Raw genomic sequence first — 15,863 nt, 5'->3', positions numbered from 1 at the left:
ATTGGCTTTGTTCTGGATGGTGTCAAGCTTCTTGAGTCTTATTGGAGCTGCACTCATCCAGGCAAGTGGAGAGTATTCCGTTACATTCCTGACTTGTACCTTGTAGGTGGTGGACAGGCTTTGGGGAGTCAGGAGGTGAGTTACCCTCTGCAGGATTCCCAGTCTCTGACCTGCTCTTGTAACCATAGCTTTTACAGGGCTAGTCCAGTTCAGTTTCTGGTCAATGGTAACCCCCAGGATGTTGACAGTGGGGGATTCAGTGATGGAAATGCCATTGAATGTGAAGGGGCGATGGTTAGATCCTGTGTTGTTGGAGATGTTCATTGCCTGGCACTTGTGTGGGGAAATGTTACCTTCCACATATCAGCCCAAGTCTGAATGTTGTCCAGGTCTTGCTGTGTGCAGGAACAGGCTGCTTCAGTAATGGAGGAGTAATGAATGGTCCAATCATTAATGAACATCCCCACTCCTGACCTTATGATGGAGGGAAGGTGATTGATGAAGCAGCTGAAGATGTTTGGGCCGAGGACACTACCCTGAGGAACTCCTGCAGTGATGTCCTGGAGCTGAGATGATTGACCTCCAACCATCTTCCTTTGTGCTGGGTATGACTGCGGATGGAGAGGAAATGGTGAGGAAAGCAGTGAGCAGGGTGGGATTCAGGGAATTAGGGGTTTCTGGGAATACGATGGAGGACAAGAGAAATGAGCAGGGAAGCACTGGAGGCTGTGATCAGGGAGGAGGAATGGGTGAGGTTTTGAGCTTGGCACACTGCTAGGTACCAGGAATAGGAAGAGTCTTAGGATGAGGAATATACATTAGCCGAAGCAACAATGTCTACATCCTGGGAAAGACATTGCTTGAGGCTGAGATCTGTAGAAGGAGCAGAGCCAAATTGCCTCTTTAGAGTTGGGAGCCACGTGTCGGGTCATTTCATCTCCAGAAACAACTGTCTGGCTATCTGTTCAATATGCTATGGTTGATAGAGTTATCAGATGGGCTTATTATGGATGCTTGGCTGAGTTCCAAACTGACTATGGAGCTAATCAATTAGACAGTATTAACATGGTTTGAAGCAAAGTGCTCCTATTTATGACAGCATTTCGGAAGTTTCAGGAATTTCCTTTTTTATGGTTTTTCAATGCCTGTTTGTATACTTGAACACAGTTAAGAGATGTTAAAAGGAATAAAACTTTATCCATTGATATTTATTTGACACTTTTCTGAGGTTGTAAGATGAATAGCTTTTTTTTCTGAAGCAGAATTTCAAAGCCTCTTTGCTCATTGTGTCAGTTTCAGAAACATTTCAATGATTTCCCAGACGTGTTTGTAGCACATTGCTTCTATGCATGGAGAATACTGGGAGAGTGGGTGTGGAGCATCCATGGGGCAATGGAAGGGGCATGGAGTTGCAGCAAGCATGAGGATCTGGAGGGATATGATGGGGCATGGAGGAGGCTTGAGGGTTATAAAGAAGAGTGGGATCTTGGAATGAATTTCCACAGATCACTGAAGGGGACAGGACAGGTCGATAATGGAGGGATAAGTTCCGGATCCCTGTGTCTCTTTTTACCAATTCCCATCAATCCCAGAAGGGGAAAATCCAGGCCAGATTGATAGGATGGGGTAAAGAAGAGGATTAGCAGCAGTAAATCAGCCCGTGTGTGGTCACGCTGTAATTATTATACAGGAAATTTTAAACTTCATTCCTTTACTTTCACCTTTCATTCATCTTTTTAAACAATTACTTGAGTTCTTCCAATAATCAGCTGTGAAGATTGTGAAGTTTATCCGTTCGATAGTTTGTTTTCTGTGGGTGGGAATGTGCACTGAATGGATAATATCAGCAAATTCTAGAACATGCAGCAGATCCCCTTTTGTCCCCTCATTCCCTCCCTCGTTGCAAACAACAATTTCCATGTTGGGAGATTGAGAGAATTCTCTGCAAATCATTATTGTAACCAGAAGAAGATTTCTAAAATGTTGCATTTCAAGTTCTATGATTTTTCTTTCTCAATATTAACAGCTCCATTGTCTGACCCAGTCCTCATGCAGTATCCAACAGTCAGCAAGGTGCCAGAGGGTCAGGCTGTTGACTTACAATGTGCCATGTACAATGCCAGTGTGATTGACACTGATGTCCACTGGCATTACCAGAGAGCTGGCTACCACACTGAGTGGCTGATCAGCCAGTTTGTGAATGGCACCATTACCAAGTCCCGGGATTCCCACCACCGTTTCCAGCCTTCCCGGAATGTCAGCAGCAACAGCTACATTCTGACCATTGTGAATGTGACCCTCAGTGATACAGCTGTGTACAGATGCAGTGTGTGGAGCTACATCCATGGAGCAGGGACCCAGCTCAATGTCACTGGTAAGTCAATGCTGAGTGACTGGTGTGTGCCTGGAATGAAAGGAAGCATACAGAATGGGAAGCTTTCAAATAAATCGGTTGGACTCAAACCTGGTGTTGTCAGACTTCTTACTGTATTTACCCCAGTCCAATGCCGGCATCTCCAAATCTCAATCAGTAATGAGCCACACCAGTCTTACAACCTGCTGCAAAAATATCAGGAGAACAGATACTCTCTCACTTTAACACAGAAACTCTACTCCCTGGACTGTCCCTTTAAATACTCACAGGAATTTGAAATCTTCAGATCTGAATTTAACTCACTGGTTTCTGTCACTCATTGATTTGTTTTTTCCTCTGTTTAAAGGTGTGAATGTTCCAGTCCTTATCCAGTCTCCGAGTGTGGAACGTGTCACAGAGGGTCAGACTGCACGGTTACAGTGCACCGTGAGGAACGCCGCAGTGACACACACTGATGTTCACTGGTACCGGGAGCTACCTGGGAAAGATAGGGAGAGAGTTTTAACACAGGATACAGGGAATAACATACACCGGGGCCCAGGTTTCACTGAGCGATTCCAGCCTTCCAGACACACCTCCAATAACAGCTTCATTCTGACAATCACCATGGTGCAGCCCAGTGACACTGCCGTCTATTACTGCTCAGTGTGGGGAGATATCAGTGGCAGTGGGACACAGCTGAATGTAACCAGTAAGTCCAGTTTACATAACAATCTCCTGAAGCCATCACCACTTGTGACTGTGTGGGAAGTGAGTATGCGAGAAATATCACAAACCCCTGGGGTAAAGGGAACACATTAGCAAAATAGACTGGGTGATCTCATGCACTTTTGTCAAAGAATAAAAATTGTGCATCGCTCCTGATTTCTCAGTCTTCAATTCTTTGACATTTTCTGTGTTTCTCTGTTTCTGTTTGTCTCTAATCTTTCTCCCTCTCCTTTGTTTGCTCAGCTTTTTGTCAGAGTGCTGTCTCCAGCTGTTTCTGTTTTATATTCATTCTTGGTGGGCATTACTGGTTAGGGTCCATCCCTAGTTACCCTTCAGAAGGTAGTGGTGAAACAACCTCTTGATCTGTTGCAGCCCATGTGGTGTAGGTACATCCACAGTGCTGTCAGGATTGGAAATTCCAGATCCTGACCCAGCGACAGTGAAGGAACGGTGATATATTTCCAAGTCAGGATGGTGAGTGACTGGGAGAGAAGCCTCCAGGTGGTGATGTTCCCCATGTGCCTGCTGCCCTTGTCCTTTTAGAGTCAAAGTCATCAAGTTACAGAGTCACAGAGCGCAGAAATGGTAGAGGTTATGGGTTTAGAAGGTCCTGTTAAAGGAGCCTTGGTGAGTTGCTGCAGTGCATTTTGTAGATGATACACACGGCTGTCACTGTGTGTCCATGGTGATGGGAGTGAATGTTTAATGTGATGGGTGGTGTCCCAATCAAACACATTGGCTTTGTTCTGGATGGTGTCAAGCTTCTTGAGTGTTATTGGAGCTGCACTCATCCAGGCAAGTGGAGAGTATTCCATTCCATTCCTGACTTGTACCTTGTAGGTGGTGGACAGGCTTTGGGGAGTCAGGAGGTGAGTTACCCTCTGCAGGATTCCCAGTCTCTGACCTGCTCTTGTAACCATAGCTTTTACAGGGCTAGTCCAGTTCAGCTTCTGGTCAATGGCAACCCCCAGGTTACAGAGTGACAGAGAAAAGTTGAATAGGTTAGGACTTTATTCCCTGGATCGTAGAAGAATGAGGGGAGACTTGATAGAGGTGTATAAAATGATGATGGGTATAGGTAGAGTGAATGCATTCCACTGAGGCTCAGGGAAAAAAAACTTGAGGGCACGGGTTAAGCTTGAAGGGGGAAAAGTTTAGAGGGAATGTTAGGGGGGCTTCTTCACACAGAGAGTGGTGGGAATGTGGAATGAGCTACTGGATGAAGTGATAAATGCAGGGTCACTTTTAACATTTAACATAGAACATAGAACATAGAACATAGAACATTACAGCGCAGAACAGGCCCTTCGGCCCACGATGTTGCGCCGACCAGTTACAAAAACAATGACCCACTAGCCTAAACCAATCCCTTTTCGTCCATAAACCTATCCAGAGATCTCTTAAACACCCCCAAACTAGACGCATTTACAACTGCAGCAGGCAGGGCATTCCAATCCCTCACCACCCGCTGGGTAAAGAACCTACCCCTGACATCCGTCCTGTAGCTACCCCCCCTTAATTTAAAGCCATGCCCCCTCGTACTAGCTTTCTCCATCCGAGGAAAAAGGCTATCAATATCCACCCTATCTAAACCTCTAATCATCTTATATGTTTCAATAAGATCCCCTCTTAGCCGCCTTCTTTCCAACGAAAACAACCCTAAATCCCTCAGTCTCTCCTCATAGGACCTCCCCACCATACCAGGCAACATCCTAGTAAACCTCCTCTGCACCCTCTCCAACGCCTCCACATCCTTCTTGTAATGCGGGGACCAGAACTGCACACAGTACTCCAAGTGCGGCCGCACTAGAGTAGTGTACAGTTGCAACATGACGCTGCGACTCCTAAATTCAATCCCCCTACCAATAAACGCCAAGACACCATACGCCTTCTTAACAACCTTATCTACTTGATTCCCAACTTTCAGGGATCTATGTACACATACACCTAGATCCCTCTGTTCATCCACACTATTCAAAGTCCTCCCGTTAGCCCTATACTCGACACATCTGTTGCTCCTACCAAAGTGAATTACCTCACACTTCTCCGCATTAAATTCCATCCGCCACCTCTCGGCCCAGCTCTGCAACCTATCTGTCTCCCTGCAGACTATGACACCCTTCCTCACAATCCACCACACCTTCGACTTTGGTGTCATCAGCAAATTTACTAATCCACCCAACTATGCCCTCATCCAGATCATTAATAAAAATTACAAACAACAGTGGCCCCAAAACAGATCCCTGAGGCACACCACTCGTAACTGAACTCCATGATGAATATTTACCATCAACCACCACCCTCTGTCTCCTATCTGATAGCCAATTCCTGATCCAACTTCCTAGATTACCCACAATCCCATACATCTGCATTTTCTGCAGAAGCCTACCATGTACCTATCCAAGTTTTTAAGAAAAACTTGGACAGGTACATGGATGAGAGGGGTGTGGAGGGATATGGTCCAGGTACAGGTCAGTGGGACGAAGCAGAAAAATGATTTGGCACAGCCAAGAAGGGCCAAAGGGACTCTTTCTGTGATGTAGTGTTCTGTGGTTCGATGGTTCAAATCTCCTCTCTGCCTTCTCTGCCCCATGTAAATCAGTCCTAATTTCTTCAAACCTTCTCCAAAGCCCAGGAGACTGTGTGCTTTATTAACTGCTCTCTCCACCTGTCCTGTCAGCTTCAATGAATTATACATTCACACACTCAGCTGCCTCTGTTTCTGCATCCCCTTTAGATCTGTAACCCTTATTTACATTGTCTCTTTATGTTCTTCCCACCGACATGTATCTCCTCACATTTCTCCGTGTAGAACTTTATCTGCCACCTGTCTGCCCACTCTAACATTTTGTCTCTGTCCTATTGAATTTCCAAACGATATTCCTCACAGTTTCCAATGTTCTCATGTTTCAGATCACCCATAAATGTTGAAATTGTGCTCTGTACACTAAGGGCTCGGTCATTCATGTATCTGAGGAAAAGCAAGATCCCAGCACTCAGCCCTGGGGAACTCCACTACAAATGATGGCTGATCTTGGGCTGCAACTCCATTCACTGCCTGCTCACCATACGACCATAAGACCATCAGATATAGGAGCAGAATTAGGCCACTCGGCCCACCGAGTCTGCTTTCCCGTTTAATCATGGCTGATAGGATTTTTATCCCCATTCTCCTGCTTTCTCCCCATATCCCCGGACCCCCTTACTGATCAAAAACCTGTCTATTTCTGTCTTAAAGACACTCAATGACCTGGACTCCACAACCCTGTGTGGCAATGAGTTCCACAGATTCACCACTCTCTGGCTGAAGAAATTCCTTCTCATCTCAGTTTTAAAGGAGTGTTCCTTCACTCTGAGGTTGTGCCCTCGAGTTCCAGTCTCTCCCACTAGTAGAAACATCCTCACCACGTCCACTCTAGCTGGGCCTTTTTTTTCCTTCCATCGACCTTTAGATATCATCAGCATCCTTTTGTTATACTTGAGACAGACAATGGAGCTTCCAAATCAATACTAACTTCAGCACATTGTCGATGGAAGAAATGTACCCAACTTCAAGTTTAATTCCTGGGGTTGAAATTGCAGAGGTGCGTCTGCCAACTCTAGTTAAACCCCGTCTCTCTGTCACCGTATCTCTGAATTCCCCGACAGAGCAAAATCTCCCTATTCCAGCCTTAAATGTATTTAACAATGGAGCATCCACATCCCTCTGGGTGCAGCACTGGAGAGATGGTTGCTGAGTGAGTGAGGTTTGGTGAGTGTGGACAGGCAGGGGAAGGCGGATCATTCCTCATCCTCCCAACTTCACACAAACAAGCGTTTGGAAGTTCTGGGATTTTTTTGAATGTTCCCCTGCGATTCTTTGGTATTGGTGCAAACTGCCATTGGATCAGGGGTCTCTGCCCTGCTGTACGACTGATCTTTGGACTTGTTTCAGATCCATTAAAACAGGCAACAATGTTAGAGGAAGAAGCCATTCTGTGGCACTGGCCTTTCATTCCAGGCTGTTAACTTGCCCCGTATGAAAGGGACAATTTTACCCGAATGTGTTCAGCAGAAACTGACGGAAACAGGTTCTGTCTGATTTTATTTCCATTCCGGTCGATGTACATTACTCAAACTGAAGCTGTAGTGTGTGTAACGTTCTGACATTTTACAGAAGAATCATCCTACAACAATCTCTGTACTTCAGATCCCGTTGTGTTAATCCTCGCTATCATTCTGGCCTCGGTTGTCTTATTCTGCGTTGCTCCTCTCACGGGTTATCTTGTGAAAAAGAGGTTCTGTTCAGCAAGGAACTCCACACCAAGGTAAATATGATTCATCTTGTGCCTGTTGCTGTAACTGGACAGGGGCACGATTTTTAACTTGCTGCTTTTAGTGAGGAGTGACTTTTCCCTTGTAGTGTACAGTTCACGGGGAGTGACCTGCTACTGATGAGAGCCACACATGTCCAGATACTCAACTGGTGCCAGTCATCTCCAACTGTCACAGCATCACACTGACTCCAGCACTGACCAACAGGCACCTAACTGCTGCTGAGAGTCAGGAAGGTTTGAACAGTTAAAGTACGAAACATCACCCTCAGGATATAAGTGCTGGATAATTCCCCACCGAGTCCACCAAATGAACTCGATCAGAGCGCTGGTTTCATGCCTGTGTCTCGCTCGCTGCACAGTCCCTCATGATGCTCAGACCAAGTGAGAACAGTTCGAATGGACACTCTGTGTAAGCAGCCTCCTTCAGCCATTACCCTCCCCACAAGGAAACAATCCAATCATATTTACCCATCCTGATCAAGCTTCCCAGCATGCCTTCTGATTTTGGTCAAATTCTTTGTGTTATTGCTAGAGCAAGTTCTGTTTATTGAGGGAATGAATCGATCGATCTTGTTCATCCGTGAAATCTTCCATAAAAAACTCAGATGGGAAATCCATGTTGATAAATCTAAACTGCATCTCCACCCAGAGTGTGAATATTACAGCGCTGTTCTGTGGTAAAGCCTCAATGAAGCTAATGTGTGGCATTTCTTTAGGGATCCTGATGGAGACCAGAACCCTGTGTCCGCAACAGTGGATAGTAAGTAAACTAATTCAACCATTATTGCAAAGTTTGGCAGGAATTACTCTCAATCCCAGATGTCCCTTTGATGTGGATAGCTTTGTGATGTAATTAACTTGCTAATAATTTGACCAATTCATTGTCTGACTGACAGAATTTCCTGTTAAAGGTTGTAAATCTACATCCTACAGAATGAAGATGGCAGGAGGCTGCCCCCAGCCTTGTCGCTGCACTGTGAAACACCCCCTCAGTCTGGCAATGCTGCAGCCAGTGGCTCCAAAGAGATAGAAACTTCCAGAAAGGAACAGCCTCCTCTGTGTCACCAGCATGTAGTGATCATGCCTTTGTAGATGGAGCACATTGTCCGTTCACAGAGGGATTCCTCGGGATAGAGAAGGTTCAGATCTGACCCAGTAAAGAGTTTAAAGATGGTGAGGTTTTGATAGAGAGAAAATCTATTCCCTCTGGTGAACGGATCAGTAACCAGCGATCATCGATTTCAAATCACTGGGTAAAGATCTAGAGGGCAGATGGGGAGAAATGAGAGTTGTCGGGATGTGGAATACTCGAGCTGGGAATGTGGTGGAAGCTGATTCCAGAAATAATGGGAAAAGAGAGTTGGACAAGTGCTGGAAGATGAGGAATTTCCAGGATTGTGTATAAAAAGCAGGAATGTGGGATGAAGCACAATGGCTCTGTTAATGAGCTAGTACAGGCTGAATGGGACGAATGGCCTCCTCCTGTTGTGTGAGATTCTGATTTGGATGATGAGTTTTTGAAGACAGTGCAGCTGATGGAGAATAATCCCCATCTCCCCCATTAGCTTCACTCTGAGAAAACTGCCCAAGGTGACACGGGCATTTTCCAATCGCTCTCATTCCAAGTTTAAAAAGCTCCATCTTTCCGTGGATCTATTCGGAAGTAACATCGTTGTGTTTCCTTTTAGATCAAACCCAGCGCAGCAAACGAGGAGCAGCTTCTTCTGCCTTGGTAAGGAAATGTCGTCCAGCTGTTGTGTTTTACTGTATTTTTCATACTTCAGCTTTGCAAACTGCTTCCAAAATAGGCAGCACATTGTATTCCACAGGAGCACCATCCATATTACTGGAAGAATGACAAATCATTGCAGTGTTACAGACAGGAGAGTGAGAACAACCTGCACTGAGTTCCCCACACCACCTGTCTGTCAGCAGAAGCACTTTTCAATTCTTTTTGAAGAATGTGGCGGCATCTTTTCCAAATCCTTTGGTTTGTGAGAACCAATTTCCGAAGAAACTGCAGGAAACTCGAGTTATCATTAACTCCGAAAGTTAACTTCAACCTGGAGAGGAATGTTCACAACTTCCCATTCCACCACAAACACACCCCCGACACCCACCTTCACACACACACACTGACCCACACTCTCACACATTCCCACACATAAACCCACACACAACCCTTCACACACACCCCCACTTACACCCTCACACACACATCCTCACACACACACCCCCTCAAACACAGCGTCACACTCACACTCACACCCATGCACATGCACCCCGTCACATACACAACAACCCACTCACTCACACACACACGCACCCTCACTCCAGTCCAACGCCGGCAACTCCACATGATAGGTAAGATGGGGATAGAGGGATTGGGCTAAACAAAGACAATTGGGACTAGTTCAGTGGTAAAAACTGTGTAGTATGGACAAGTTAAGGCAAAGGGCTTGACTCCATGCTGTAAACTACTATGACTCAATGACACAAACACACACACCCACACCCCATCATGCAGAGACACCCCCCTCACTCATGAGGAACTATTGGGAATAGGTTGGTCAGATTCACCTGTACTCTGTCCTTCTCCTGGCTGCTGCCTGACCTCTGCTTCTCTCGAGGAACTCCATTCCGACCCACAATGCACCCTCAGTATAGGGAAGGCTCTCCCTCCCGTTGTATCAAAGTGAGAATTGGAGATGTGTGAAAGAGAGATGAGATTGCTTTCACGGGATGTGGGTGTCACTGGTTAGGCCAGCATTAATGAATGGCAGGACACTGGAAGCTCAGAGGGACAGATGGATTTTGGAGCACTGACTCACAGATCCCTGAAGGTGACAGAACACGTGAATAGGAGAGTTAAAAAGGCTAATGGGACACTTGCTTTTATCTCTGCATCCTCCTCACAGATCACCCTCTCACTCTCTCTAACAGAGAACCGCAGGGACTGTGGCCGTTCAGAATTCCAGCTCAGCACCAGGGAGGTGGAGGCAGGTTGGATCGAGGTATTGGAAAGGGAATGAGATTGCTATCTGTAAAGAAAGAATGTGCAAGGCTGTGAGGATAAGGCAGGGAGTAGGACTGGGTAGAATTCTCCATCAGAGAGTCAGTACAGACCCGATGGGCTGAAGGGCCTCTGCCTGCACTGGAAAGTTTCTGTGAGAGGTTGTGTTTGTAATGAACTGTAATGATGCACGTTACAGACTTTGTCAGGAACACAAAGGGAGATTATTCATTCGGAAACACTGTGCAGAGACCGGCAATCCCCCGGCTGTCCCAGTCCCTCAATGTCTTCAGACTGTCTCTGTGGAAGGTAGGACTCCAGCCCGTGGGGTGATGACCCACTCTCTGTCTCAATCAGTGCCTCAAGGCAGGTGACCCTCTGCTGCTGTGTTCCCTTTAAAGGGACAGTCACCACATGTACTTTACCACTTACTGAATTAAAGTGTTTTCGAAATCAGCAGATTCCTGGAAATATAAATGTCTCCAGATTATAATTCCTGACCCTTTGTCATCAGGATTTATTACTTTCCCATTTTTACAATAACTCCTTGATCTAATCTTTACAGTTTACATCTTGTTACAGAAATTGGAAGATTCTCCAGCAGACTTGGACTCAACGTACATGGTAAATATCTCTCCCCACAATGCACTGGGATATGTCTGAGGATCAACATTCACCACATGCTCAAAGTTTTCCGCTTTCTGCGATTTCATTGGTCCCATGTATTGTATTGACAAGTCTATCCACCAATCACAAGCAATGGGAATGGGCTGGGTGACGAAACAAATATCCAATCATGTTGGATTTCCCACTGGATTCTCATGTCATTGGCTGAGTGTGCTGGTGAATTACTATCTCCACTTTCCAATCTCATTCCTGTCCAATCCCAGCCTCGCACCATCACCCTCTCCTCCCCAAACCACAGGGACAAACTTCTTTATCTCCCCCTGGAGCAGCACAGACTCTCTGCTCTCATTCCCAATCCCCTGTCTCCATGATCACTGCCAACCTCACAAAGCTGTGGCCAGTCTCTGTGTCGCACAATTCTCAGAGAGAGTGAGAACCCTCCATTAATATTCCTCCTCTCACAACCTCCAAACACCTCAAAATCCTTTACACCGAGTGAAGAGCTTTGGACGTGCAGTCATTGCTGTTTAGGATAGAAAGGAAACAATTGGAACCCAGCAAGAACACAGGGAGAGCTCTGCTGCTTTTAGAATATTAAATCATAAATATGGGGTGAGGATTCACTGCACCCCCTCCAGCCTGCTCCACTAGTCAACACAACCAAGGCCAATCTTCCCCCTCACATCCACTGTCCCAGCCATTCCTCAAACCACTTAATTCCCAGAGAGACCCAAAATCTGTCCATCCCAGCCTAAAATTCTCTCATCGATGGAGCACCCACACCCTCTGGGGGAGCGAGTTCCAAAGATTGACAACCCTTTGAGTGAAGGCATTGCTTCAAAGTCCTGCTGTGAGATTCAGCACATCCACCTGACAGAGGGCCTCGGTCTAACACCTCGTCCAAAAGACTGCCCTTCTGACACTGCAGCACTCCCTCGGTACTGCACAGAAAAGGCAGCCTGGGTTCTCGAATCAAATCTCGAGACTGGGGTTTGAAAGCACAATCAGCCTCAAATTCAAGCTTGCTTCCACTGAGCCAATACATAGGAATTCGGGAAGCTGTCCATCCAAATAGAGTCAAATAAATTACTGTCACCTTGAAGGGAATGTTATTAGAATGTAAAAATATTACAAATAAGCTTCTCATTGTACACATGTTACTAGATCACAATCTCTAACATGCCTCTATTTTCTGTTAGGCATTACAGCAAAGACGTGAGTCTATATACAGTGACCTTAAAGGTATGTTTCTATTCCATTTCACCAAGGTTCAGGAAAAGCAGCTGATTTAGAACCTTAGAATCCCTCCAGTGCAGAAAGAGGCCATTCAGCCCATCGAGTCAGCATGACTCTCTGAAAGAACATCTCACCCATGCCCTTCTATCAGCCCTGTTCCTGTAACCCTGTGCATTTACCTTGGCCAATCATACACATCTAACCTTTACAACTTTGAACATTAAGGGGCATTTTACAATGAATTATCAGCCTACAATATCAAGGGTTGGAGTCTTAGCTGGGTTGAAGAGCAGAAGGATCTTGGGGTCCGGGTCCATAGGACTCTTAAATCGGCCTTGCAGGTGGAGGATGTGGTCAAGAAGGCGTATGGTGTACTGGCCTTCATTAATCGAGAGATTAAGTTTAGGAGACAGGAGGTAATGCTGCAACTTTATAGGACCCTTGTCAGACCCCACTTGGAGTACTGTGTGCAGTTCTGGTCGCCTCACTACAGGAAGGATGTGGAAGCTATTGAGAGGGTGCAGAGGAGATTTACAAGGATGTTGCCTGGATTGGGAGGCATGCCTCATGAAGATGGGTTGAGGGAGCTAGGTCTCTTCTCCCTGGAGACATCGGCTGAGAGGCGACCTGATAGAGGTTTATAAAATGTTGAGAGGAATAGATAGGGTGGATTCTCGGAGGCTATTTCCCAGGGCTGAAATGGTCGCTGTGAGAGGACACAGGTTTAAGGTGCTGGGAAGCAAGTACGGAGGAGATGTTAGGGGTAAGTTTTTCACTCAGAGGGTGGAGAGTGAGTGGAATCGGCTGCTGTCGGTGGTGGTCGAGGCGAACTCGCTGGGGTCTTTTAAAAGACTTCTGGATGAGTATATGGGATCTAATGGCATTGGGAGCTACAGATAGTTCTATGGCTTGGTAGGTATAGATGGGACCGGCGCAACTTGTGGGCCGAAGGGCCTGTTTGTGCTGCAGTGTTCTATGTTCTATAACCTAACCGACAATCCTTGGACACTAAGGGCAATTTATCACGGATAATCCACATAACCTTCACATTTTTGGAATGTCCCGTTTTGTATCAATGGTGAAACTGAGGGAAACTTTCACTGAGAATGAACCCTTAACCACAACACTGCATAGAATTGACAAAGAGCTGTGATTCCAGTGTGGCAATGGACCATTATTAACCCCGTGGGCTAACACACTGAATGCTGTTTGTGATATTTCATAAATACAAGTACACATATACACCTGGACCTGAATAGATACAAATAGACACACACTCACAAATGTACACAGACACACAAACATCCACAAACACACATGTACTTACACACATACATTCAGTAACACGCACACACACATTTCACACCATGGTTCCCAATATGTGGAGTGGGAATACTGAACAATTTCACTTCCTACCCCCTCAGTGTTAAGACCAACCGTAGCCCCGACTCCCATTCCATCTGGGATCAACTCACTCAGCTCAGGCTGGAGATAGAGTCTTGGAGTTTCTCGTCATTAATAAAGGAATTACAACCTGGAGATTCTGATCAGAGGATGGGAAATGATCCTTTATTCTCACATTTGCTGCAGGATTAATTTTGGAAACTGAAGTATTTTTAATTTTGTTTGAACAGGCAATAAACAAACTCGTGATTCCTGAACTACAGAAGATAATGTTTCAGATGATCCCATTCTGAGAGCAGGGACATCGGGACCATCAGGAACATGTTTAAAACAGTGTCCTCATTTCATTGATCAACTCCTTATCCTCACATTCTCCCCACTTCCCCAATTCTACCCAGCATCTTTCCCCATTTCCCCACGCGACCCTGTAGCTCCTCACCAATCTACCTCCCTTCACCCCATTTCCCCATTCTCCATTACGTTCTTCTCAGCAATCTATCCACCTTCTCCCTGATACACAGTCCTAACTCCTGATCTTCCAGACTAACACCCAACCCAACGAGCCATCCCCTCCCCCCACACCCTGACCCCACTTGTCTCCTCATTAAATTCCTCAGTTCCGACTCTCTCCATAAACACTCCTCTGTGATCCATTTATTCTCCCTGATCCCATGGCCCGAGGTTCACAGAACCAGAGAATGGCTACAGTACAGAATGAGGCCATTCAGCCCGGTGTCTGTGCTGACCCCCTGAAGGAGCATTTCCCCAAATGTCACTCCCCTGCCTTTTCCCCGGAGCCCTGTCAACATTTGCCTTTCAGATAAGGATCCAATTCCCCTTTGAAATCCTTGATTAACTCTTCATCCACCACACTCTCTCAGGCAGTGCATTCCAGCTCTTACCCAGTCGCTGGGTCAAAAGGTTTCTCCTGGTGTCGCCATTGTTTCCTGTGATAATTACTTTAAATCTGTGTCCTCTGCTTCTCCATCCTTCCAGCAATGGGAACAGTTTCTCCCGATCCACTCCGTCCAGATTCCTCCTGATTTTGAACATCTCGATTCAATCTCCTCTCAATGTTCTCTTCCCCAAGGAGAAGAGTCCCAATTTCTCCAATCTATCTTCAGAACTGAAGTTCCTCATCCCTGCAGCCATTCTCATGGTGATTCCTGACACTAGAAGTGTGGTCGGATGGTCAATAGGATCGAGGAGGTTTGTGTGGGGCTGGAAGAAATTCCAGATGGTGTTTATTACAGTAAACTTCAGATTTCAATCTCCCTAATTATCACTCTAATTTTTAGCTTGAGTTTATTTCTCTCAGTAGTTTTATACTCGACTATATTAGAAAATCCAGGTGAGCAGTGTACTTCAGATTTCATAGAGCTGTGTAGAATATACACACGGAAATAGGCCATTCTGCCCATCAAAGCCTACACAATCTGTGCCCATATGTAGCAAAACCGGACAACTTTCAGCCTTGGGCTGACAACTGGTAAGTAACATTCACACCACACAGGTGCCAGGCAAAGACCATCTCCAACCAGAGAGCATCTAACCATCTCCCCTTGGCATTCAATGGCATCACCATCACTGAATCTCCAACTATCAACATCATGGAGGTTACCATTCAGCAGGCACTGAACTGGACTGGCCTTATCAATACTGTGATCACCAGAGCAGGTCAGAGAGAGGGAATTTTACAAATAGTAACACAATTTCTGACTCCCCAAAGCCTATTCACTAATTACATGTCACAAGTCAGCAATGTAGTGGAATACTCCCCACTTGCCTGGATTGGTGCAGCTCCAACAACACACAAGAAGCTCGACACCATCCAGGACAAAGCAGCCCCGCTTGATTGGCATCACATCTACAAACATTCACTCCCTCCACCAGCGACACTCAGTAGCAGCCGTGTGCACTATCTACAAAACACCCAACAGCAATTCACCAAAAATCCTTCAACAGCACCTTCCAAACCCACGACCACTTCCATCTGAAAGGACAAGGGCAGCAGATACAGGGGAACACCACCACCTGCAAGTTCCCCTCCAAGTCACTCACCATCCTGACTTGGAAATATATCGCTGTTCCTTCACAGTCACTGGGTCACAATCCTGGAATTCCCTCCCTAACGGCATTGAGGGTCAACCCACAGAACATGGACTGCAGCGATTCAAGAAGGCAG

The 15,863-nt window shown here is 46.0% G+C and overlaps 1 protein-coding gene across 1 annotated transcript in view; it reads left to right on the top strand.

Annotated features, from left to right (window-relative positions):
• The first annotated feature begins 688 nt into the window (after positions 1-688).
• LOC145350500 (uncharacterized) overlaps positions 689-15,863 on the top strand; it is a 34,785-nt gene continuing 19,610 nt past the window's right edge. The window contains exons 1-5 of the mRNA XM_080199698.1: positions 689-749; positions 2,027-2,374; positions 2,721-3,065; positions 9,087-9,130; positions 10,317-10,412. Coding sequence (XP_080055824.1) covers positions 689-749; positions 2,027-2,374; positions 2,721-3,065; positions 9,087-9,130; positions 10,317-10,412 — 894 coding nt within the window. The remainder of the gene's footprint in view (positions 750-2,026; positions 2,375-2,720; positions 3,066-9,086; positions 9,131-10,316; positions 10,413-15,863) is intronic.

The sequence above is a fragment of the Carcharhinus amblyrhynchos genome, chromosome 12 (genome assembly GCF_965287045.1).
Source record: "Carcharhinus amblyrhynchos chromosome 12, sCarAmb.v2.hapA, whole genome shotgun sequence".
Taxonomy (NCBI): domain Eukaryota; kingdom Metazoa; phylum Chordata; class Chondrichthyes; order Carcharhiniformes; family Carcharhinidae; genus Carcharhinus; species Carcharhinus amblyrhynchos.
This window is presented reverse-complemented; position numbering and strand designations above follow the sequence as displayed.